This window comes from Podospora pseudoanserina, chromosome 2, assembly GCF_035222485.1.
Source record: "Podospora pseudoanserina strain CBS 124.78 chromosome 2, whole genome shotgun sequence".
In the NCBI taxonomy this organism is placed as follows: Eukaryota; Fungi; Ascomycota; class Sordariomycetes; order Sordariales; family Podosporaceae; genus Podospora; species Podospora pseudoanserina.
The window spans coordinates 1,645,426-1,669,030 of record NC_085921.1 but is presented as its reverse complement, the minus strand read 5'-3'; the positions used below and the strand labels follow the sequence as shown (position 1 = coordinate 1,669,030).

Genomic DNA, 23,605 nt, shown 5'->3' with positions numbered 1-23,605 from the left:
ATCCCTAGTATTTCCGCCCCCGACCCACACTTGACAATATCCCCAACTGCCTATCAATCCCGGATCACTATTCAAACCCAAAAGTCGGTTGGTTCCCTTTACATGAACCCAGCCTAGGTACACCAGTAATCGAAATAACCGAAAAGAAACCGAGGGAGGCTGACCATGCTTTCAAGGTCCAAGTTAACGTTCCCTTTCCGAGACACGAAGCCAGCCAGCCAGCCAGCCTCCCTCCCAATGTGCTGTTTTGATGCCGGGGATCTCTCCCTACCGGCGATGATTTCATATTACCTCACCCATCCCCACTTTCTCTACCATCACCCCGGACCCCTTACGCTCAAGGACCATCCCTCCGTCCCATGCCGAGATCCGGCAGTAGGGCGGGCAGGTGGACAAGCATCCAGGTAGTCCGGGAAGTGGGAGGAAGTTTCTCAAAAAAACAACAATTCGGCATCCGCCGGGTCTCGCGGGTCTCGCGGGTCTCCGGTACACAAAAAAAAAAAAAAGAAAACCAAGCTTTGATACATATCTCTTTGTCATGCCTCGGTTCCCTTTTCCGACTCCAGGATAGCCCCCGTCCAGTACCCCCGTTTCGTCGTGGACCGGTAGATAAGATGGAGGTAGGTATCAAAGCTCGCAAAGTGTCAAATCGGATGATAAGGGGGGGGGGGAGGGGTCGAGAAAGAGGGCTGAGTTACAACAAGATGGTAGAGAGGAAGAAACACAAGTTCTATACATGAGGTTTGAGGATTGTAGTATCTGATCATGTAGACGACTGTGATAAGATGGGTTTACATCGGCCATATTCTTGTGTAACTTAGATATTACCCATGCTAATCTCACAGCCGCCAACAACAGACCAACAAAGTTCTAATGAGGGAGATGAGATGGGGAGCAACAAGCAGCGTGACAGATGCACGTCAGCATGTAGGGACCTGTCGCCTGCGGGGGCATTGACAGTTGAGACGCGTCACTCGGTAAAGGAGTTGAGGGATAGCGGTTTGGCTGTTGGTGAGGGTGAGTGAGGCTGTGTTTGATGATGATTATTTACCAGGACTCTGTTAAGCTCGGCAGGTACCGACCAGAGATGACGTGCGGCGGCGGGCACATTATGCGCTGTGCCTGAATCGGGATTGGGAAGCGAATGGGCTGAGAGTTGTTGTTCCGTGGTTCTTACGGAATTTACAATAAAATGCGATGTTGTGTGCATATTTGGTGGTAGGTTAAAAAGGTGGGTTGTTTGACGACTGCGCCTCGCTTTGAGGTTGGGGTCAGGTAGGGAGACAGACGGAAGGGGCATGTGCTCGAGCGGGATGACACTTTGGGAAAGCACCACTGACAAAAATCTGAAGTTGGGGGGGCCAGACCAGGAAAGAGCAACTCGCCTGCCTATTGTGAACTGGGTTGAGTTATGCAAATGCAAAGGCAATGCATGCGGTCATCTTCACTGTCATGTTCCTTCCTTGCCTTTCTCCCATCAGCTGTTGTTGGCTTCGATATTGATGGCGATGTTACAGAGCCAGCGCATCCCGAGGCAGAGAAAAAATCGACAACAAGGTGAAGATGAGTAACATCCCCCCATATTCGGCCGATTTCGGGCATCTTTTGATCTTGTAGCATCGTCAGCCATTGGTCAGCCTTTCATGCATTGAACCTTTGGGCTTTTTGGGCTCTGATTGGCAAGTTGCCCCCTGACATTCTGATCCCTATCCGGTGGACCGCAGCTGAGTGATGCCCCTTGCCCGTTGCCCCCCTTGGATCAAACATCACCGTTGGACGACACAAAGCAGGGCGAAAGGGGAAGTCGGCCCGCTGGAGCAGAAGTAAACACAAGACTACCACAGTTGATGCGTGAGAGCGGTGTAAGTGACGCTTTCACCTTCCCGGACCGCCGTAAGCGTTCCTGTGAGCATCACCAACCTAGTCGAGACGCAGAAAGCCTCACGAAACTTAATGAAGGGCCAATGCCAATATCAACAAACACCCAATCAGCATCTTGATCCCCTTGCCGAGCAGATCTCACGAGATGTGCCCTGTGCTTTCTTGTTTTCTTTTTTGAGATCACAGACTAGCATCGTGTAGCACATACGAAGAAGAAAAAGCGTACCGAGGCCGTGGCTGTGGCTTCCGGGTCCGATCCTGAACTCCACCGCTGACAACCCCGGGGATAGTAACAACCATCCGTTGGCTCACCAGCTCTCGAGCTTCATGCCAACGTTGCACATGACGAAGAAGAGAGGTAGCCCAATCCTCTATCTCGGCTTCAGCTCTGCAACACGAGCTGATATCACCAAGGAAGATCAAAATATTCCGCCGAGAACACCGGGGAAGAAGCTTGAACCTGCCTGCCACGAACAAAACCTGAAAGGCTTGTTGTGCCACCGAAGCGTTCCTGGGGAGTCTTTCCCCAGGTCTATGCTCGGGCCAATCCAGGGCGTTCATCTCAGACATCTTCAACATCGTCAACCGTTTGAGGCCCGAGTCCCAGCTGGTATGGAAGCCAATTAATTTCTAGAAGAGAACCAAAATAGTCATTAGAGTCTCACCCCCAGGGCTCATCCATGTTGGCTTCTCGATGATTCTCCTGAACACAACGGTGTTGTCAGCCAACCCCAGAATAGCAAGCCCAGACGTCCACCGCTCGGGAGTGTCAAATGCATGTTTCGGTGAAGCTTAAGTTTGTGGGATTCGAGATACGTGGTTGATCCATGTTCAGATGATATCCTGAGATGTAAGACACCCCAGACGGGGCAATAGTTGTGTTTCTTCGCCAGCTGGGTGAGCGCATGAGAAGCAAGGCACGTGCCGGACACGATCTGCTGTGTATATGGAAGGAGTGAAAGAGGATATACTGACCCTGCGTCAGATATCATTCTCGCCATGATGTGATTGACCCTCAACACCAACACGGTGGTGGCCATGCCAACGCCCCTCTTTGACCCCATCGTGGTCGAGCATCACACCCGATGCCATACCGGAAGCCATCAATAGCAACGTCAAAACCGGACGGTCTTTTGCACTTGGTCGATATGCTCCCCAACGCTGGCAGTAAGCCTCCCCCTTTCCATCAAAGCACCCACCCGACACAGATCGGCTCTCCCCTTCCGCATCCCACCTTACCCCTGACTCTGTATCCCTCTTTACCCTCCCCGATCCCCCGAATATGCGCTGGTGGTGGGCTTCACCGGTGATACAGCATAAGACACCGACCAAGATCCTCCTTCTGGAAAGATAACTGGCTCGTCTCAAGCCTCTTAATCAGTGGCCTCCATCCTCACCGCATTTTGGAGTCTGACAGCATGAGATCGACCAAACCTTAATCAGGTTCAATAGACAAAGGCGGAGAGAGAGCGAATGAAGGCCGTGCCGAGGACTCTGGGGCATGTCGGAAGGGTACCTTACGCAATGCCATGCTTTGCAAATCTAGCCTGGTGATACCCTTCACCAACCTTTGACCAAGTTTGGACTGGTCATCGATCGTGTGTTTTGAGTGTATGGTTGTGGAGAACCCAACATCAAGCAAATGTCCCGACCGTTGAAAGTAAAAGTGCCAGACAGCAGATAACGTGATGCCCTCAACAGCTTAGGCTCCCAACGTGACACAAACCCGTTGGCCACCACGGAGAAATGACAATACCCTCCAGTCACACTTCCATCATGTTGTCGTTAGGCCTCTTACCCACCCACCCTCTTCTCCCTCAACACTGGTACCGCCCGTTACTGGTTTCGGAAACGACTCCGGGTGGTGTACTTGTTGACAACCAAAACCCACCCACCTGGTCATAACCAGAACCATAAATCATCACATGGCACTCTCCCCATCCACTGTGGCTGCTTCAAGGTCCGTACACCACCACCACCACCACCACCCCCACAAAGATCGGGCACGCACACCGAGCTATAATTAGCAAAAGAAAAAGCAGCAGACCCTTCTGCAGAAGTTACGCTCACTGCAATGTGGACAGCCTACCTACCTGACCTTTCCGCGGGGCAAACCATATCTGCTGCTTTTCTGGAGCTGAGTGTGGAAAAATGGGCTGTGACAGCATGCAGCCAGCCAGTCAGCGAGCCAAACCCACCACCGCCCCAACCACAAACCCGTCAAATCACAATTCACGGAAGTAAAAAGAAAAAAAGGAAGAAAAAAAATGCTAAACAACCCGCGGGAAAAAACCAACAGCAAAAATGAAACCGAGGATCGAGTAGTGGGTTAGGTACCTACCCAGTGTAAACTACCCCCCATCCTCGCTTATCTCCCTCCTCTACTACCCTTTTCTTCAACGTTCACCAGAAACCTTGATCCGACGACAGGGAGCAGGGATCATACATCCTGCCTCTTGTTCCCATTGGTGCTGCAAGTTGTGTTAGGAAAGGTACACAAAAAGGAATTAATTACTTACCTACTCTGCCAGCGCCCTGCAAGCTATGACCGGACTCACCGCTGGATCCATCCTCCTCCGCCCATGCGTTAAGAGCAAAAAGACAGCCACTCAGCATCTATATCCATACGATCACATACAGCTGAGGGTAAAAGGGTCTCCATAAATTATCAGATCATATCATGGTAGGGTAGGGTAGGTAGGTGATCATCGCGTAAACGTTATTGCCGGTCCCGCCTGAGGACAATCGGCTATCAACGCGGGGTCAGCTAGGTACTTCCTCATCACTTGGAGAAAGCAGAGGTTTTCTCCAACCTCTCCAGTGTCATTAGCGCGCATGGAATGTCCTTATAGTATGTATGCAGGCTGATCACCCCAACCGTTGCAATCTGGATCGGAGGACGCGGCCATAATTCCGCGATGCCAATCGCCCAGTCCGTTGGGGGTTTGGGGAAGTAGCTTTTTCCTTGATTTTTTTTTTTTTGGGTTCTGATCTGGTCAACTAAAAACAAATAGATTGATAAGAAAAGACAACACACTACCCGTGATGACGGAGTGAGCTAATAGGTACCTAGCCAAGCCCCCCGCGCGTGCCCCGGGGGTTTGGGCACACGGTGCTGCCGGGAGCCGAAAAATAAATAGAGGAGGCCGGCGGTAAGGCGTCGATTGTGGAAGCTGTTTGTGAGTTGTTGGCTGAGTTAGGTGTGTGTGTGTGCTACATCAAGGCAAAAGGAGACCGAAATGTTCGGCTTTTCCGTTGGGAAATAAAAGAACAAGAGAGAAAAGAATAACTGTAGAAGCATGGAACGTTGTACAGATTGATAAGTATTATCCAGAAAATTATTACTTCTACAGTGTCGTTTCGTCTGCTAGTAGCGAGGATCTACGTGCCGTCAATGTCATTGGACGAGCGGACCACAGCTCGGCCGAATGTGGCAAGCAAAGAACGTCAGTGTGGAGACGTCTGCCGGAAGAGGGAAAGAAGGAAAAAAGGTTAACTTTTTATTTAGAAACAGCGCTATCCCCAAACAAGAAAAGCCATCCACCACAAAAAAAGTTGGGAATTGAGATTCGAGCATCAGGAAGGAAGCAAACATCTTTCGAGGCTGTTGTTGCCCTCGGACAAAGAAATGAGCTTTCAAAGCAAGCAAAGAGCGGATACCTACCGAATCAAGAACCCATGGGGCCACACGGTCGCAGTTCTGTGATGTTACCCATACGGCGCGGTGGAAGCGGACAAGGGGGCCGAGGGAAGCGCAAAAAGGAAACCGAGGCGTTTGATGAATGAATGACTTTGGTGATTGTTGCTGTTTTGCTACCACCAAAAATGAGGCGGTGAATGGGTGCACCCGGCGAGAAAAGTCCCTTGTTTTCTTGGCGCGGGGAACAACCTAAAGGCAGCCCAAAGTTCGGACCCTGGCCTGTTCATCCAGAGAACCAGAGAATGGAGTCTTTGCTGCCTAGCCCCCCCATTCATTACCGAGCCAATGTCCGGGACAACAACTGCTTAGATCATTTAGTACTGCAGTGCAGTAGCATGAACAACAAAGAAAATGACCGGTAAGCGTCGAGGTGTACAGCCACTTTGACGATTGAGAAAGTTGGAGAATGGAGAAAGGGTCATCAGCAAGAGGAAGGGAAGGGGTGTGTGATGAGGGGAAAACATTCAAATGAACAGGGACCAAAGAAGCGGCAGGAACGGGCAGCCCAAAAATGGACACGAGAAAACGGTTGTTTCATCCAACCAGAGGGCAGCAATTCAACAAGATAACCCCCGATCGAACCAGGGTCCTGCACGACACCGAGTGCCCATCTCCACCCTCACCGTCGTTGCGCTCACCTTTCCAAGCGATGTGCTGCGTCATCCTGGGTAACGTCTAGGTTCTTGGGTCCACGTGTTTAGACGAGGGTCATCGACGTTAGTATTACTGCGGTATCGCTGCTAACGCTGGCTTCTGATCTGCTCATGATGGCTGCAAGCTTTCGGAGCGAGGCGTTTGCCTTTATTTTTTTTTCTTCGTTAGCTAACCCGACGCAAGACGTGCCTTTGAACCGGAGTTCCACCGACTGGCGGACGCTCCGGGAAAACCGAAGTGGAAACTGGAGCTATCAAAGTTCCTTTGGCTTCTTGCTGTTCCCAGGTTCATGGAAGCTCGAAAGCTCGACACCGTTACTAGCGAGAGAGTTTTGCTTTCCACAGCATCGGGCAATGACATAATGCAAACTGATGGCTCATGAGGGGAACACCGCCGAGGTGAGGCACGGAAACGGGGGGTTCGGAAGCGCACCTGCCTCTTCACATCCCAGTCGTCCGCCCACCGTCGTCGTCCGGCAACGCGGCCTTTCGTGGGGTTCAGGGGAAACCGGCAGTTCTCTCCGCCGTCATCTTTGTTCTCCTCACCTTCTTCTTTCTCCATCACAAAAATCAGATCAGCGCATCAACCGATAGTTGACGTTGCAGCCAGTGTGGGCTGGGCACGAGTCCCAAAGGCCCAGTTACGAAGCACCTGAAACTCAACTGGCAATGGGGGTCACCCAACATCGGAACAGCACGCTACTGTATCAGGTATCATCAGACAGAGCGAGGAGTGCGCCGAGGGATGCTAGTGACAGTGACGGCGTGCACCCCAAGCCTCCCCAAGTGCCCCCGCCAGAACCAATGCCAACCGCGATCCGGTCCAGCGTCAAATGGGGAATGGTTGCTGCCCTGGTGGGCATGCCAAAAGGAAGAGCCTCTTAGCCTATAATATGATCCTCGCCGGATGCTTGGCGCCAGGATAGGTTGAGTTGAATGCTCGTCTGCAAAAGTCCTCGTACGGGTATTGTGGTCATGGTGGTGTTTTCCCTATTCCCCAAAGACTTTACATGCTTCTTTTCTACTGAAAGAACGGGTGAAATATTGAAAAAGCCGACGTCCTGCAGTACGCATGCCACCACACCAGACGACTTCTCTTCTGATGAAAACAAAAAGGGCCCTGCGCTACATAATATGCGCGCTGCACGAGACTGGCTGTAACTGCAAGTCCCAACCTCTTGCTGCTAGGAACTATGCAGGAGGAATCCCACAGACCAAAATCGAGCAAGTGGGTGCGGGGGGAGGGGGGGGGGGGCGGACGAGGACAGAGGAAGACAGTCAGTCATCCATGGTGATGGCAGACGATGGCTGCTGCAACAACGCCCTTCCCGCCCCCTCCTTGCAATCTGATAATCTCATAGAAAACAGAAGCAAAGAAAAGATTGATTGTGTTTAGAGCAATCAAACCCCGCCACAGGACTGAGGCCACGAGAACGGTAAGATGCCGCTGCTGTCTCTGATCAAAATATCGGAGATGGGGTGTGAAAAATACGTAATGCTGCAGGTCGACTGGCTGGAGGAGGAGGCGTCAAAAGTTGCTCTTTGAAGCGAATACCGCGGCTATACCTAGGCTAGGCGTCGGCCAGGGACATTCACAGACATCCACGTGGGCCACACCTGACGAAAAGCTTCACCATTTGCTGCGCAGACCACACCCAAACAAGCAGTCAAGAGAACATAGGAGTGACCTGAAAAAGGAGCATCACCAATGGTGGAAAGAAAGGGTACAAAAGTAATATTGAAGGGAGAAGGAAGCAAGCCGACCTGCCGCTGCTCCGCCTCAATTCGTGTTCTGTTGCAAAGGGGCGCTAACCCCATGGCGGCTAGTCAGAGCGCTCTTTGGAGTGTCGACCGACGACAGCAGCAGTCAGCACGGCCATTTCCCCGGCCTATCTCCCATTCGCAGGCTCGCCATCTCTTTCACTGGGACTTGTGCTGGGACGATTTTGTGGTTTTGTGAACAAGCACCAAGCGGAGTTCGACCCAAAAGGAGCATCCCATCTGTCACAGCAGCTTTGCCCTGGCAGGTGACCAAACTCAATCTCTCCATCATCTCATCGCCTCCTTTCAAACAGACTCTCCGGCCTGTCCCGGCGGAACCGTCTTGTAAGCTGTCTGTTTAGTGCCCGCCGCTAATATAATCCCACAAAAAATGCTTCCCTCATTGTCACTCACTGCTCTGACATTGGGGCCGGCTGCCGTCTGGCCTGTCGTCATGCTGGGCCATCCTCCCGCACAACTGGACCTCTGAGTTAACGTAGCATGGATTGGGCGGGGGAAGCCATGGCATGAGCATGGCCCCTACCTACTGCACACACTTTTGCCTCTTGGGGATTTTATAGTACAGAGGGGAGAGAAACAATACACAAGAGCATACCCGGTTAACGGCGCTCGCATGAGCCCGGCATTGCTGCTGGACGCTGGCAGCTTCCACAGCGCTTCGATGGCACAAGGAGATGCTGCACGGGCCCAGGTCGAATGGGTTTCTCAGCACCATTCTAAATTTTTAAGCACCATCCGAGGCATGGCAAATGGTTATGATTTACAGAGTAAGTCACTTACTCACGGCTGGCATGAATTAAGGTGCTCAACAAAAGACAACCGCCACAAGTGTCCGCTGCCTCGGCGTCTAGTCCAGTGGGTGAGGTGTGGTTGATAGCAACGGGGCTTGGCTCCCGTCGGAGGTACGGGTAACGGGGCGTGCTGTCGTCGGTTTCAACAAGGACGCTGTTCGGGAGAGGGCTCTGGGGGAGCTAAGGTAGAGCCGTGATGGAGATGGGACGGAGGGGGGGACATTAACGAATAAAGCGATTAAATGGATGGACGGTCTTGCTGGAAAGGGAAGCCAGATGGTGGGGTGCCAGCACATGGTGTAGCCCTGATGTCTTGGCTTGGCAGGCTTCCTTTCCCGATGGGGCAATGCGCGCGCTTTGCTGTGGGTGTTCTTGGGGGAGGAGGTGGGCAGATGCTGGCCCGCAGCCCGCAGACAGGGCGGCCTGTCCTGTCCCCAGCCAGGACGTGCATTGGGGTGCTATTTAACTTTGCAGTCCCCCCGACGGCCCCATCCTCCGCCTCTCTTTGATCTTCCAGATACAATCACCATCGCTGAATCAGCCCTCGTCGCTGCCCATCTCCACCACTCACATTCGCTTTTTGCACTCACCCCAAGGAAGTCCTCGTCGACTCCTGTCATTCGCTTGTTTCTTTTTTTGTTTTTATTTTGTTGTGTTAAAGAGAAGAGGAGGATTGAGACAATATCCCGAAACATCATCATCCAGCCAGCATATCTCTCTCAAAAACACACTCTAGAAAGCATACAACCAACCAACCAGCCAACCAACCAACCACACGATCGCTACTGACTGCTGTTGAGGAAAGGGAAGGAAGAAAAGGACACCAAGAGAAGAGGAAGAAGAAGGAAAACGGCCCGGAAAAGAAGAGAATCTCCACAAGATTCGAAAACCAAACCAAACCAAACTCTATCACCGCCACCAGTAGTTACCGTACCATCATCACACGTAGCAGCAAGTAGCAGCAGCAGTAGCCTTTGCCTCCTCGACGCATCTCCACTCAGGAACCAGGCTCTCTCTCTCTCTCTCGCACGGCATTTTGACTCATCCGGCTACCCATCTTCTCCAAGCTCCGCCTCCAGGTCTGCGCCAAGCGGGGACATAGCCTTGTGCTGCCCTTCAACATCAATATAGTGTCAGCCTTACACTACTTTGTGCGCCTCTCCCCAACCGCATCTCACGACGTTCGCTATTCCATCCAGGACGCACTGCACTGACTGTGTGTTCTGATTTATGTCAGCAACCCCCAACCCTTTCTTGACCTCCTCCGCCTGGCTTCAGGTGTCTCTCGTTTTCCATCTTGGCTTGGAGGCTAACAGCCAGTTCAGTTCTTTCGTTTTCATAATCTTCCAAAGTATCTCTCATAATGGCCGGTCCCGGTGGTGGTCCTCCTCGTCGGAGCCACACCAAGTCCCGGAAGGGATGTGAATCTTGGTAAGCTGAGTCGAGAGCCTGGCAGTCAGGCATGTTTTCACTAACAACCTTCACAGCAAGCGCCGCCACATCAGATGTGATGAAAGCTTCCCTCAATGGTACGCTTGGCTTATCCCTCAAAATTCAGAGACAAATGACTAACTCTAGCTTCAGCCGCAACTGCACCAAGCACAAGGTCCGCTGCCCCTACAACGACATCACTCAGCCTGATGAGAGGTCTTGCTCGCCTGACAAGCCCGACCTCATGTGGACCCCTCAGATTGAGGAGGAGATCAACCAGTGGAAGGTTACCGGGGTGTTCCCATTCCCGCACATCTATCCTGCACCGACACCCTGTGACTTGACTCTGGACCAGCTCAGGCTGATCCACCATGTTGCGTCCATCAGCGAGCAGATGGAGAGCCTCAATGCCAATGGCTTCACGCTTTGGACGCGGCGGATTCCCACGTAAGGCTGGACCCCTGACACATGCCATCCCATGTCGTCCTTGCTGACCAAGTGCCCCTTTTCTCTTTTTTTTCTAGAATCATCCAGATCGGTGCTACCTACGACTATGTCTTGCATGCGCTGCTGGCGTTTTCCGCCACGCACCTTGCGCACCTGACCGACTGCCCATTGGTTGGCAACATGGCCTACGAGCACCGGGGCATTGCGCTGAACCGCCTTCAAGAAGCCATCGGCTGCTTCTCGAGAGAGAACTCCGACGCCATCCTGGCGGCTTCGCTCGTGCTGTCGTGGCAAGCCACGGATTGGTAAGCAATATGCTGCAGCTATCCGGGCTACACCGACCAGGGCTGACCTCGATACAGGAAGAGCTGGACCGAACTCATGCAAGGAACCTCGACGGTGAGTGAAAAAGGTTGTGCCAAGCCCCCGCGACCGCCCGACTAATTTGGACGAAATAGATTATCGATGCCATGGAATCCTGGAAACACGAGTCCCTGTTTGGCGACTTCATCGCCGAGAGCAGCACGTTCCCTACCGGCCCTCCGTCGCCCACCCCGGACCACCAGCCCAGCCAGCCATGCGCTGCCGACATGGACAGTTACCAGCGGACTCTGAAGCAGCTGCAGAAGCTCGAGCACCATCTGAAGCAGAGCCATGAGAGTCCCAAGCCCATCACACAGCTCATTGCCTTCATGAAGGGCTCTCGCAAGATCGTCTTGACCCAGCCTTTGCACCAGCAGTTTGAGCGCCTTAGGGCGTTGCGCACCTGGCTGTTCTGGCTTCCTGTCGATATGCTGCAGCAGAGCAGTTGCTCCCCCAACTCGTTGGTCGTGATTGCTCACTACTACACGGCCGCTTTGCTGATGGAGCGTCTTTTCCCCGACATTGGTGCTGCCTACTTTGGAAGCCTTACCGTCAAGCCTATCGAGGAAATCCATCAACGTCTCAACAGCTCGGAGAGGGGCCAGACCTCTCTCAGTTTCATGGATCACCCCCTCGGCACAGTCTACGAGTTCCGCTCCCGCATGGGTTGGGCCCATCCTGTCGACACGCCCGCATTCCATCAGTACACGGCGCCGCCCTTCTACATGAACGACGGTTCACCGGCCATGGTTCCCGCTGCTTCTCCAGAGTACTTCTATGGAGACAACGTGTCATTCAGCTACAGCACCGAGGACCTGTCTGTTCCCAACAGCGCCGTCAGCCCTCTGCAGCTGTCATCCCCGTTCCCTCACTCTGGCAACCAGCAGTATCTTAACATCCCTAGCCCCTACGGCGCCTACAGTCCCGTCTCGAGCGTCTATGGCGACTTTGGCGACGCCGGCCACAGCGACTTCGAAGATTCTGGAAACTGGACGGTCCCCTACTCAGCCGCCTCTCCCGTCATGGGTCCTGCCAGCCACCGCTACAGTGTCGGGTTCGTTTCTTCTCCAATCCAGTCCACGTGGGCCTAGGAGCCTCTGGAAATCCACAAGTCAAAGGTGATTGACAAGATGACGACCAGGCCTTCCTACTCGAGCACAACATTAGACCACACGCCACAGGAGGACCAGCAGCCATGGATGTCAGCTCCGTCTTCGTCTTTTGCTCACTCGCCCTATCTGAGTCCCGGACCCGCTCAATACCCTCCGCTTCCAGAATCACCCCTCACGCCGCTGCTTGCCACGCCAGTGATGTCAGCACATTCCAGGTTTCCAAGTCTCGACAACACCGTGATCCCCGCCCTCACGGCTCCTCAGGATGACATCAAGGGAAAGGGAAAGATGATGTAGCCCATGATCTGCCCCCAACCTCCCATCCTTATCCCCACTTTCGCTTTTCCGTTTCTCATTTTCTTTTTTCCGGAGCGCACTCTCGCTTGTTTTTCCACGCTTCAACACAGACGCAAATGTACACGACACTCCTTTGGCGATCACAACCTTGATCTTCACAACGCAGCTTACCCCACGGCATTTTTCTCAATGCACACGACGCTCCTTTACGACTGCAACGACACTTACCTAATACTTGCATTTTTCATGCACGACACTCCTTACGATACACATATTTACCGACGCTCCTTTGTCCCGGCTGGTCCAGCAACAACGAACTATAGACATTCCTTTACTTTTACCGGATCGAACGGATTTGATACCCAACTTAGACACTCCTTTTACGAACCCTGCATATAATCGGCATAGGCACACACTCCTTTTTCGGCATTTTTGGTTTTGGATCCTGATACCCAACTGCATAGCATCTGTTGTTTTGGCTTTTTTTTTGGACTCTGTTTATCGTTTTGGGAAGGTTTTAATCTCTCTCTCTCTCTCTCTTTGTGTGTGTGTATGTGTGGTCTCTGGCTATTAATCTTGTATTTCCTTTTGCGAGGGAACCATAAGGGAACATTTCTGTACACGGCCTTTTTGGTTTTGCGGTGTTCAGGATCTGCATTGGAATGGCGTCTTGTTGGATTCTTTGTTTTGATTTGGCTTCTCTGCTTGGCTTTTTCAGCGGGGAGCAAAAGGGAAGAAAAATACCGGGCGTATACTCTTGAGGGATTGGGTGGTGGATTTGGGAAGGGTGGGGTACAGCGATCACTATTATAGCGTGTGGTCGATGAGCTGTATTGATTAATGTTGTAGTTAGCTTGGGTGTGGAGAGAGGCCATCTTGCCTTGCTATCATGTTGCTGATCATGTTTTGTTGTTCTGCCCTTTCACGGAATGATGACTAGCATGGTTGATATAGCGTAGACATTGACAGCGGAAAGGGGCGGATGCCTGAGGATCTCTAATTATTAATAATATAAAGAAATAAACTCTGGACAAAACATGAGTTCCTTTGCAATTTCGTGATGCTTAAAAAATGAGCACAAATGAGAGAGACGGATTGCGTGGAGGAGATCAGGGTGAAAAAAATAAGGGATGGAAAAAAATATTACCAAAAGATTTAGCTGCGACTCGTTTCGATCGAGTGACCTCCGGGTTATGAGCCCGGCGCGCTTCCGCTGCGCCACGCAGCTTCTTCACTGGATGATTGTTGTAAACAGGGGTTAGAAGCTGGGTATATGTGGGGCTTACTCAACGAAAGCATCCACCCCCTCTTTTTCGATAGTTGGGAGCGTAAGATGGATAGACCCTTGAGATGTAAATATTCCTCATTGAACATCCAATGCGGCATACATTGGAGATTATGTCCTGCCGTGTATATGTAAGTGCTGGGATATTGAGATGCTTGATAGTGCTCTAAGCTGTACAGTTGAGAACCTCTTCCTCAGAAATCTTGACCTACAATGCTCGCTATGTAGATGTTCTTGCCCTGGAGGTGTGTTCTGTTGTCAAGAGTTGGGTTGTAGAGAAGCTTGATGAGGTCTTGAACATTGAAATCTCTTCCTTTATTGATCTCCTATTCTTATCATACATCCGGAAATATTTCTTGCCGTATATGCGTTTTTATTGGTAAGAACTGGGTTATCGAGTCGCTTAATGGCACCTTGAACAGAATCGGCAAGTATTGGGCTATGTACGTATTCCTTTGTTTACTGACTTGCTTGCCCGCCCCTGAGTACGCAAATCTTGCGGTGAATAAGAATAGCCTTGAATTTGGGCTCTGGTTGATATATGAAAGCACCCATGGCGTGAGTCCCTGGGCTCGAAGTCTTACTGCGGTGTTGTTAACGCATGTCTGCTTTCATGTCCTTCACCATACGCATCACTGACCTTAGCTGAAAAGCCATCTTAAGATACCTGTAATCTCTCACTGTGAGATCAACTGTATCACTGCAGCGGTCCAGGTAGCCGTGTGGTCACAGTTCCACTTGACGGATCATGTTTTCATGCCCTTTGCTCCCACAGGGAAAGAGCGACTAACTGGTTTCCAACCCGGGAAGGAACAAACATGCCCACAAGCCCTAGAGCAATTGCGCAATACTATTGGCTTGAGCAACAATTTCGCACTGATGCCTGATTATTCCTGGAGAACCTTTTTTTTTTTTTTTCTCTCGAAGACTGGCTCTCACATCGTCAAAATCACTAACGGTTTGCAAGAGTCGAGCCGAGTCACTCCTGCAACCTCACCACCCACCCTCATTAATTCTCCCTCAAACAAACTTTCACGACTTCCTCCCAAACTTCGAACCAACCTCTTTATTTCTATTTTGGTCGTATCTGATGATCATCTGGATCGGTCAGAAAAATCATACTCGACAACCACCCACCGTTCAACATCACAACTCACGCCTTCCCCACATTTACACTCTACGGCTTTCATCCACTTAGTCCAACCTAGCAACCATGCCGATCATCCAAGTCCCACTCCCATCTAAGGACGGGACAGGTGTCCTCTCGCTCTCCACAGGCTCGACTTCGTATGCCGAGCTCGCCAGAGAAGACCGTGATTCCCATGAATTGTGGCAGGACACCCAGACCGTCTACAGTAAGGCTTGTATGGCTATGGATTATCTCAACACATTCATCAAAGAGTTTGAACAAGAAACACTCCTGTCCAAGCCGAATGATTTCCAGGAGCCAGCACTGACCGTCTGATCAAGCCCGCCACCTACTATCACCACTCCGCCACCAACATTTCCAAGTCGATCGTCGCCAGGGCCAATGATGTTATATTTGGAGACTATAAGACTACAATGACTATGGCTCCTACAGTTTCTGCAAGTTTCGGGAGTACGCGGAGCTGCTGGGCATCGCCGCTAGTTTCGCCCACAGGATTACGCGTGCCACCCAAGGGGCTTGTGATGCTTGCTTGAGGCTTCAAACCGACGGAAGCAAAGTATGCTCAAGAAATGCCGAGGATGTTTGTACCAGAGGGATGAAACTCATAGATTATGCAGATTCTATCATTGGTGCTACCAATCGACTCGCTCAAGAGTTCACTGAAAACAACAACAACAACAACAAGATGGTCCTCATCATCGGAGGTGGGGTCAGTGGATTGATGACAGTCTGGATTCTTCTGGATAGGGGTTATCGTGTCTCGGTTGCTGCCAAAGAATGGTACGGGGAGGATACAAACAAGGATGGTTCTATGTGTTCTAAGACTGCTGGAGCTCTGTGGGAGTACTCCCCAAGTGGTCGTCGCTTGTCAGAGAACTGGGCTCCTGCGGTTGCATTTCCCGAGCCCGCGCAGGTTCGGTTGTGGGCGATGCACAGCTTTCTGTTCTATGAGCACTTAGCCAAGAAAAGTCAGCTGGAAGAGTTCGGAGCCAGAATGATCGCACTGTATCAATCTTCCCATTACAGTCATAAGGATAACAGGCAGGGGGCTGACAGCCAAACTCAGGAGAATGCGCGCGAACACCACAGAAAGTCGCAAGCTATTGCGCGCCTGGACACCGGGTATGGAGACTTCCGCGGGAAGTTTAAGGCTGGTTATCGAAGCCTTCCACTTGAATACTGGGATACATTCGAGTTTCGAGAATGGGAGGACGCCCTGAGTGCAACAAACTATCTTGGCTCAGTTAGGCTGAAATGGGGCTACAGACACGAGGCGGGGGCTATAGACACTCATACCGCTATGGAATTCTTGATGAAGACCGTCAGGTTCAAGGAAGCAATCTCCGCGACCCGTGAGATCAAGGGAGATTCTTCATCTACAGGAAGAAAAACTCATGCGTGAGTTCCAAGCTGACATCGTCAATGCTAGTGGTCTCGGAGCACGAACACCCACCGGTGACCAGTAGGTATTTCCTGCTCGGGGATCTGTGTTTCCTCAAGACAGCGGAACCGCCATCATAGAATCCATCTTTCGGCGTGAAAACCGGTGTTTCAGCCTCATACTTGACTCCCCTGAGGTAGAAGTGGAGGAGAGCCACAAAGTTTGTCCCGACGCCCGTTCTACCACCTCGATGCAGGCGTCGAAGCCGACACCCGCACAGTAGCCGAGTCGTTCACAACTATATCCATGAGGATTTGGCCTGGACTCTCACCGTTGGCTGCGCCTGGACTTGTGTGAAGATTGTCGAGAAGATGTTGTTGCATACGTGGAAGGCGGGGGATGAGGCGAACGATGAGGTTCTGGGAAGCGGGATAAGCAACGGCAGGGTTTGAGGTGATGGACTCGAGGGATGCTGGATGCCGGATGATAGAATTTGTTTGATGGGGTACTGTTGACCTTTGTATAATACTTGGTTTTGTTTTCAGGTAAGGGGAATACTAAGGGGAAAGGAATGTAGGAAATTGTAGTTCTCTATTGTATATTGTTGCACCACTTGATATGCGATTGTCGTGCTTCCCTTGGTAATAAGCAGACCGTTGGACGGCATGTCGGCTGACCATCCTCAGAACAAAGTTGGTAGATGGTTTGTGGAACTTGTAGAGACACCTCCAAAGTCATTATCTGCCAGAGGTCGGTAGGACACCGAGTACCTTTTCAAGGCGTGTTCTGGTACCAACATCACTCGGAGGCCTCTGTGGATAAGGTGTCCTAGCTCCAGGGCAAGAAGAATGGGTAGGTGGTTATTTACTCAGGTATGTGCAACAAGAAAGGGGTTGGATTCCTAAATGGAAAGTAGCGCAAAAGGAAAAGGGACATTATCTGGAGTAGATGAACTACATGTACTATTTACACAACACCGAGAAAAGTTTTTATCTACCTAACGCTATATACCTATCTACTGTTGTCGTGCTATGCTAAGTTGTTTCCTATCTAAAGACTCGAGGAAAGAAAAATACCATCTACCATTTTTTGACCCTTCCAATCAGGTCCACCACCCATGACAAATGCTTTTGCCTTGTCGATTTTCCTCCTCTTTTGATTACCTTTCCTTCAATGTTTTATCCACCTCCTCTGCCCATCCTTTCATGAGGCCTATTTCCACACAAGCCCAACTCCCTCTTGTAGTGTCCTCCCTCCTCTCCTATTCCACCTTCAAAAGTCCACACCCTCTCGGTAATGACACTCCCAACCCTCTTCGCTACTTTCACAAGTGCTTCCACTCTTTCATCGTTCCCTCACCTGCTCTCCACTTGGTAGAAATAAACAAACCCCGATTCGGCCTCCGCTGAACACAACTCAACTCCCTCACTGTGTAACCAACTCATCATCATCTCCCCACTCCAGCTCACAAGCAAAAAAAAAAAAAAAACAATCACAAAAGTCACACACCATTTACCTAAGAAAGACACGCAACAAATCCACCAAGATATCAACAATCTCAAAGAAACCTACCTACTACCAAAACCATCAACCACTCCACATTACCCACCATCAAAAAAAGAGCGCAAGGGTATGGTATACACTTTCTTTTTCTTCTTTCCTTTTGAAAAGTCCGCAAAGCTGGAAAAAAATAAAAAGAAAGGAAGAAAGAAAGAAAGAAAAGAGTAAAAACCGGACTATCTACTTATGTAATGATGTTTCTTCCGCTAAGGGGATGGGGGGCATGATTTTCATTCGTGAAACGTGCCATGTGTTGTTGGGTTGATGATTCAGGAAACAAGAATGGGGGTACCTATGAGCTGCTGCCAGGGACACATTGTGTTTCTATTAAATCCCCACCCCTCTCTCTCTCGTCATGAAAGAATACACGATCAGAGCAGTAGCAACAGCAGTAGCAATGATGGTGAGAATCTACCCTTCGTGAACCCCGATGACATTCACCGTCTATTGGTGAATCCAAGCCCACAATGCAGCCAGCGCTCAGACTCTGCCACGGCAATAACCTTGATCCTAGAGACCATATGTCGTCTTGAGTGCTTGCTGGTCTTGTGGCGGGAGCTTGTTGAGGAAGTCGACAAACCCCGGAATCAATTGCTGGTAGATCTTGAGGACCTGTCGTGTTTATTAGCATCTACCACAACAACCAATGCAAGGAAGAAAACTTACACTCAAGAAAGCCTCATGCAACTCCTGCTTGATGGGGTTGCGCAGCTTCAAGTCCTGGTACCTCGCAATCGACGAAAAGAAGGCCAGCAGCACATTCTCAATCGACTGCGGGTTCTGAGCGACGACGTTGCAGAATCCCCTAAAAGCAGTCGCCTTCTCCTCCGATGTGTCGACCTCGTCCATGACGGTGAGGAACTCGTGCGCAAACTTGGGAAGGTGAGGCGCGATGATGGCGGCATGGAAGAGACCCAGTCTGCCCAACGCGATCGCGGCGTTCTCGACCACGCCGCCAGGCACACCAGGATTGGAAATGATCTCGACGAACCTCCGCAGCAGCTCTGGTACGAACGGCGCCATCTCCTCCTTGAACTGCATCGCCACCTCGCCGGCGCTCCAGCAGGCGTTGTTAACAACGCTAAAGCTGCTGTCAATCTCCTCGTCCAAGATGTCGTCCAGGTCGAGCTTCTTGACCAGAATGGTGAAGATCTTGTGGATGAACGGCCTCAACTGTTCGGGGACATACTTTGAGCAGTCACCAACCAGGGCGTAGGCCGACTGCTGCACCTCGTCGGAAGGATCCTCCATGCAGAAGCTCAAGAGCTCAAAGAAGGCCGGTTGGCTTCTTGTAACAAGCTCTGCCGCCTTGGCGTTGTCCAGGGCCTGGATGATAGCGCTCAAAAGATCAAGACTGGTGACCAAAAAGTCCTTGTCAGGCTGATCAAAGTTGGCATTTGTTTTGGCATGCATGGACTGCTCGAGGTTTTGGTGAATGATGTTGACACATCTGTTGAAGATCGGCTCGGCATAGGGAGTAAAGGCATCCCCGAGCGCCATGGCGATGTAGGATAGGCACTCTAGCAAGGGGAACATTTCTCGCGACTGATCTGGTACTCTTTGCCATCTGTCGATAATGGTGGGCATGAGCTGGCCAGCAAGCTCGGGGCGAGCCAGAACCGGTCCAATATGCTCGGCCAGCGTCTGGACGCAGTCATAGAGAACCCATCTGTTCTTGTCTTTGTATTTGCTGAAGCATAGAACAAACTGCTGGATGATCGGCCCGCAGTACGGTTCCAACTGTTTACCGGCCTTTTCCTCAAGGGTGGCCATGGCCGAGGCACCCGCTTCTTGCACCTTCTTGTTCTTGTCCAACATCCTGCGAAGGATGCCCTCCATGAGGGGCTCAAAGTAACTTTGTTTCTGGGCCCCGTCTGTGAGGCTCGCAGCCCATGATGAATACCGGCTCAGGGTCCAGCATGTGATGATACGGACCACCGGCTCCGGGTCCTCAAGGAGGCTGATGAGGTAGGGGACAAGCTCCGGCAGATGGGGCACAACAACACCCATGCAGCCATCGGCAACGGCGCCGAGGGCAAGCACGGCAGCTTCGCGGCGTGGCCAGTCCTCGTGCTTCAGGTTCGTTTGCAGATAGGGGAGAATCGAGTGGAAGACTTTGCCGCCGAAATCGCCAGCAAAAACGTCGAGCGCTGCCGCAGAGCACTTGCGGAGGGTCCACTTCTCATCAGGGTTCTCATCGCCGTCGTCGTCCTCATCTTCGTCGTCGATCTCGCCCTCCTCCAGACCCTCCTCGGCCATCTTCTCGTAGCCGTTGTCCTCCTGGCTTTCACCCTCCTCAGCACCAGCAGCGCCGCGCTTCAAGTTCTTCTTGGCAAACTTTGGCTTGATATCCTCTTCTCGATCCTCCTCGTCTTCGTCGTCGGACGCGCCTCCCAAGAGAGCAATATCCTCGGGACTGTACACCATGCATTCCAGAAGCACGGGGATGATCTTGCCGAGGTAGGGATCAAGGGCCTGCCAGAGATTGTCGTGCTCGCCCACAGCCAACCAAAACTCAGCCGCCTCTGTGGCGAGCTCCTCGTCGTCGCTCTTTTGCTGGGTAAGGATGTAGTCGACCAAACCTCCGATATGAGGCAGCAGCTTGTCGGGCCGGGTCTCAACCAGCCGGACAAAGGCGCGGCACACCTCTCGCCTCACATCGGGGTACTTGTCTTCGGAGAGATAAAACAAATGCTGGAGAAGGGTATCGATAACGTTGAGCATGGCCTGGCTTTTCCTTGGGGTGAATTCGTTGATGGCCTTGAGGGCCAGAGCGCGGACTTTTGGCAGGGGGCTCTTGGTAGCCTCGATGAATTTGGGGAGAAGGATGTTGAGCGGCCGCTGGCCATTTTGCTCCCGTTCCAAAACCTTGGTGTTGTCTTCGCAGATCTTGGCCATGGCGGCCATGGCACCTTCTTGGGCCTCGTTCGAGTACTGGTTTCCTTCGTTGCCAATCATCTTGAGCAGAACCTCGAGGAGCTCAGGCCAGCTGTAAAGTCCTCCACAACGGACGATTTCGGTCGCAAGGTTGCCAGCAAAGCTGCGGATCTGAGAGTTGGTGTCCTGGATACCGAGAGGAATGGCCAGTTTAATCAACTGGAGACTGCTTTCGGGGATTCCCTTGAGGTTGCTCTTGATGTTGTTCTTGAGCATGATGGCGGCAGCAGATCGGACCACATGCCATTCGGTGGGCTGCTGCACCGGTGTGCCCGGCGCTGGAGTGGCACTCGAAAAGATGAATGCCAGGTAGTTGTTGATATCGGGACTCGCTTTCGCTTGCGTGAGCATCTGCGCCGGCAATCTCCAGTCAGTTGGGCGCGCCAGCAATATTTTTTTTTTTTTTTCCTCAGCGACCATCGCAACTCACAATTTCGGCCTGCTTCTGGGCGGTCTTGTTGAAACCGCTCAGCGAGTCCCGGAGACATGTCGCGAGTGTCCCGAGGGACTCCTGGTTTGGTTGCCAGCTCATGGCGGGCGGCGACTCTGTCCTGCTGAGTATTTTTCTGGGGGGCAATGGTGGTGGTGGTGTTTATGATGAGGATGGAGGTAAGATCGCTGGTGTTGCGCCTGGGCTGCGGGGTATGGGTTGCTGTGGTCAGTGGTGACGATGCGCTGGTTGAAAAAAGCGACGACCGTGTGTATCGCGAGGGCGGGGGTTGAATTGGGGGGGTTGAAAGTACGGTGGAGGAATAGTAGTAGAGAGAAGAAGAGAGAGCAGAGGTGTAGAGTAAGTAGTGTGTGTTATTATTGTGGTTATTCTTTTTGATGCCGGGCTAGTGGGGTGTGAAGCTCGTTATTGTTAGCCTCCGCATTGCTCTTCGCAAAGTTTCCATGTGCGGATAAGACACTGAGGAAGTGGCACTAGAGCTATCTAAAGAAAGAATCGAAACGAGGCGTATGCCGCCTCCCGGCCTCTACCAGGCCTGTGGGATCTTCAAGCTCGATCTGATATGGAGTTTTGACTGACATACCTCGGGTTGAGGTGTGGGCTATTATTGTTGGTCAGCAGCACACTGTATGCTGCCCGGGTGTCGGTGAGTGTTCTCCTCCCAAGTTTCTTCGTTTCAAAATGCGATGCTGCTGCTTCGAGTTGGTGGCTCGCCCGTTTGCATACGGGCGGTAGGTTTGCGCCGCCGGTGCCCTGCTGCTCCTGCCCCTCTGGCCTTTTGCTCCTCCTCTGCCACTTTTTGAGTGCCCGTGCCCCACCAGAGAGGGCAACCCCTCCACGCCAAGCCACCTTCCGTGCTGCAGCGTGCCTGCTTTTCTCGACTTTCTTTATTATCCTGTTCTTCACGAGAGCTCTGCGACCGTTCTTGTTGAAGATGGATATTTATTTTCGACGGATAAGGGAATTGTTTACTTATCTTGGAATATAGTACTGTGTGAATCTCGAAATCAGGGGGTTTACCTCACCAACGTTCACATATCAAGCTCTCAAACCTAGACATCAACTCATAGACAGAGACACCGGAAATATTTCAAGCTAATGAGAGTTGTTGTGATTTCACTTGTTTTGTTTTTCCCCTCAAAAATTATAATGCCCTTGTTTCAAGAGGTGCTCATACCCCAGATTTCACTGCCGCTCCCGGAGCTATCACATCTCTGGTAGCTACCACCCTTCCGTGCCGTCGTAGTATCAGCCAGCGTCAAGACCAGACCAAATGACCTTCCATCTGTGTTCGTGGGACATATGTCTGAATGGTTTATGAGAGAGTTGTATGAAATGACAAAGATCAGCTGCCACTGTTCCAAGCCCATTCCCACTAGCCTCTCACTCCCGATAGCCTCTCACTCCTAATATCCTCTCACTCCTAATATCCTCTCACCCCCAAAGACCATCCCATCAAGAAGAAACACTCAACCCCTCCACCCCCTCCCGAACCCCATTCTGCCCACCCTCCTCCTCCTCCCACCTCTTCAACACCCCCATAATCCCCACCACAACAGCCTTAAACCCCTCCATCTCCTCCTCCACCACCCCTCCCAACCCCGTGCTCGCAAAGCTGATCGAATTCCCCACATACACCGGCCTCTCATTCCTCATCTTCCTCACCAGCAGCCTCGCCATCCTCGTCGTGAACTCTAGCGTCGGTTCCACCGTGCAGAGTGCTGTTGAGAGGGGTTGTGAGGGGTTGTATCGCTGTCTCCAAGTTAGAAAGTGTATGTTGAAGAGTAACGGAAAAGAAAAAAAGAAAAAAAATACATCAGGCAAAGCATAAACAAACGACCCCAACGGTGTAGCCTGGCCCGCCTCCTCAGACGTAGCCGTCGTCAAAAACACCACCAGGGCTTTGGACTTGAGTGACAGTCTGACATAGATTCTGTTGTCGAGTGAGTGTGGGAGGGGCAGGGAGAAGGAGGCTGTTTTGCTGGTTGCTGCTGACTCCATTGTCACTGTCACCGGTTGTATTCAGGCAAACCCGTTTTCGACTGAGAAATGGAGATATAGGTTTTCTGAGAGGGACAGATTTCGAAGAGGTCCGTATCAAAGCTGAATTGTAGATTGTGTTGCTGAAGAAGGAAGGTTACCGGTGTAGGCAACGAGTGACAAACACCACATGGCCCGTGCGCTCTCACACATTGACATCATCTCCAACATTACACCTTCCATCTCTATCATCAACTGCGTTTGCTTTTAAGACATTCTCATTACTTGTTACATCATTGATATATTTCCGCTAAGCTCGCTGATCACCCTAACGCCTCGCTAGAATCTACTTTCCCCATCTCCTTACACCGTCTTGGAATCAGTGTCTTGAGATATGTCAAAGA

At 51.5% G+C, this 23,605-nt stretch overlaps 5 protein-coding genes and 1 non-coding gene across 6 annotated transcripts; 2 read left to right on the top strand and 4 right to left on the bottom strand.

The window, feature by feature from the left end:
- Positions 1–1,585: 1,585 nt before the first annotated feature.
- QC764_0034180 (uncharacterized protein) lies at positions 1,586–4,451 on the bottom strand (the record flags this gene model as incomplete). Its single annotated transcript, XM_062940222.1, has 2 exons — positions 1,586–4,352; positions 4,405–4,451. The coding sequence occupies 2 exons, from the start codon at positions 4,449–4,451 to the stop codon at positions 4,322–4,324; spliced, it is 78 nt and encodes a 25-aa protein (XP_062802851.1). The 3' UTR covers positions 1,586–4,321.
- Positions 4,452–9,251: 4,800 nt separating this feature from the next.
- QC764_203630 (uncharacterized protein) lies at positions 9,252–13,495 on the top strand. The gene is given in 8 exon segments (XM_062944064.1): positions 9,252–10,039; positions 10,133–10,238; positions 10,295–10,336; positions 10,392–10,685; positions 10,763–10,990; positions 11,048–11,084; positions 11,144–12,989; positions 13,000–13,495. The coding sequence occupies 6 exon segments, from the start codon at positions 10,171–10,173 to the stop codon at positions 12,137–12,139; spliced, it is 1,665 nt and encodes a 554-aa protein (XP_062802850.1). The 5' UTR covers positions 9,252–10,039; positions 10,133–10,170; the 3' UTR covers positions 12,140–12,989; positions 13,000–13,495.
- Positions 13,496–13,613: 118 nt separating this feature from the next.
- Positions 13,614–13,685, bottom strand: QC764_0034160. The gene has a single exon. It is a non-coding gene; the product is annotated as a tRNA-Met (tRNA).
- Positions 13,686–15,487: 1,802 nt separating this feature from the next.
- On the top strand, positions 15,488–16,294 carry QC764_203620 (uncharacterized protein; the record flags this gene model as incomplete). The annotated part of the gene is made up of 1 exon (XM_062944063.1): positions 15,488–16,294. One exon carries the CDS (start codon positions 15,488–15,490, stop codon positions 16,292–16,294), a length of 807 nt encoding a protein of 268 aa, XP_062802849.1.
- A 918-nt stretch (positions 16,295–17,212) lies between these two features.
- QC764_203610 (uncharacterized protein) lies at positions 17,213–21,302 on the bottom strand (the record flags this gene model as incomplete). Its single annotated transcript, XM_062944062.1, has 3 exons — positions 17,213–18,445; positions 18,500–21,121; positions 21,201–21,302. The coding sequence occupies 3 exons, from the start codon at positions 21,300–21,302 to the stop codon at positions 18,344–18,346; spliced, it is 2,826 nt and encodes a 941-aa protein (XP_062802848.1). The 3' UTR covers positions 17,213–18,343.
- Positions 21,303–22,676: 1,374 nt separating this feature from the next.
- Positions 22,677–23,222, bottom strand: QC764_203600 (uncharacterized protein; the record flags this gene model as incomplete). Its single annotated transcript, XM_062944061.1, has 2 exons — positions 22,677–22,973; positions 23,037–23,222. 2 exons carry the CDS (start codon positions 23,220–23,222, stop codon positions 22,677–22,679), a joined length of 483 nt encoding a protein of 160 aa, XP_062802847.1.
- Between the last annotated feature and the right edge of the window lie 383 nt (positions 23,223–23,605).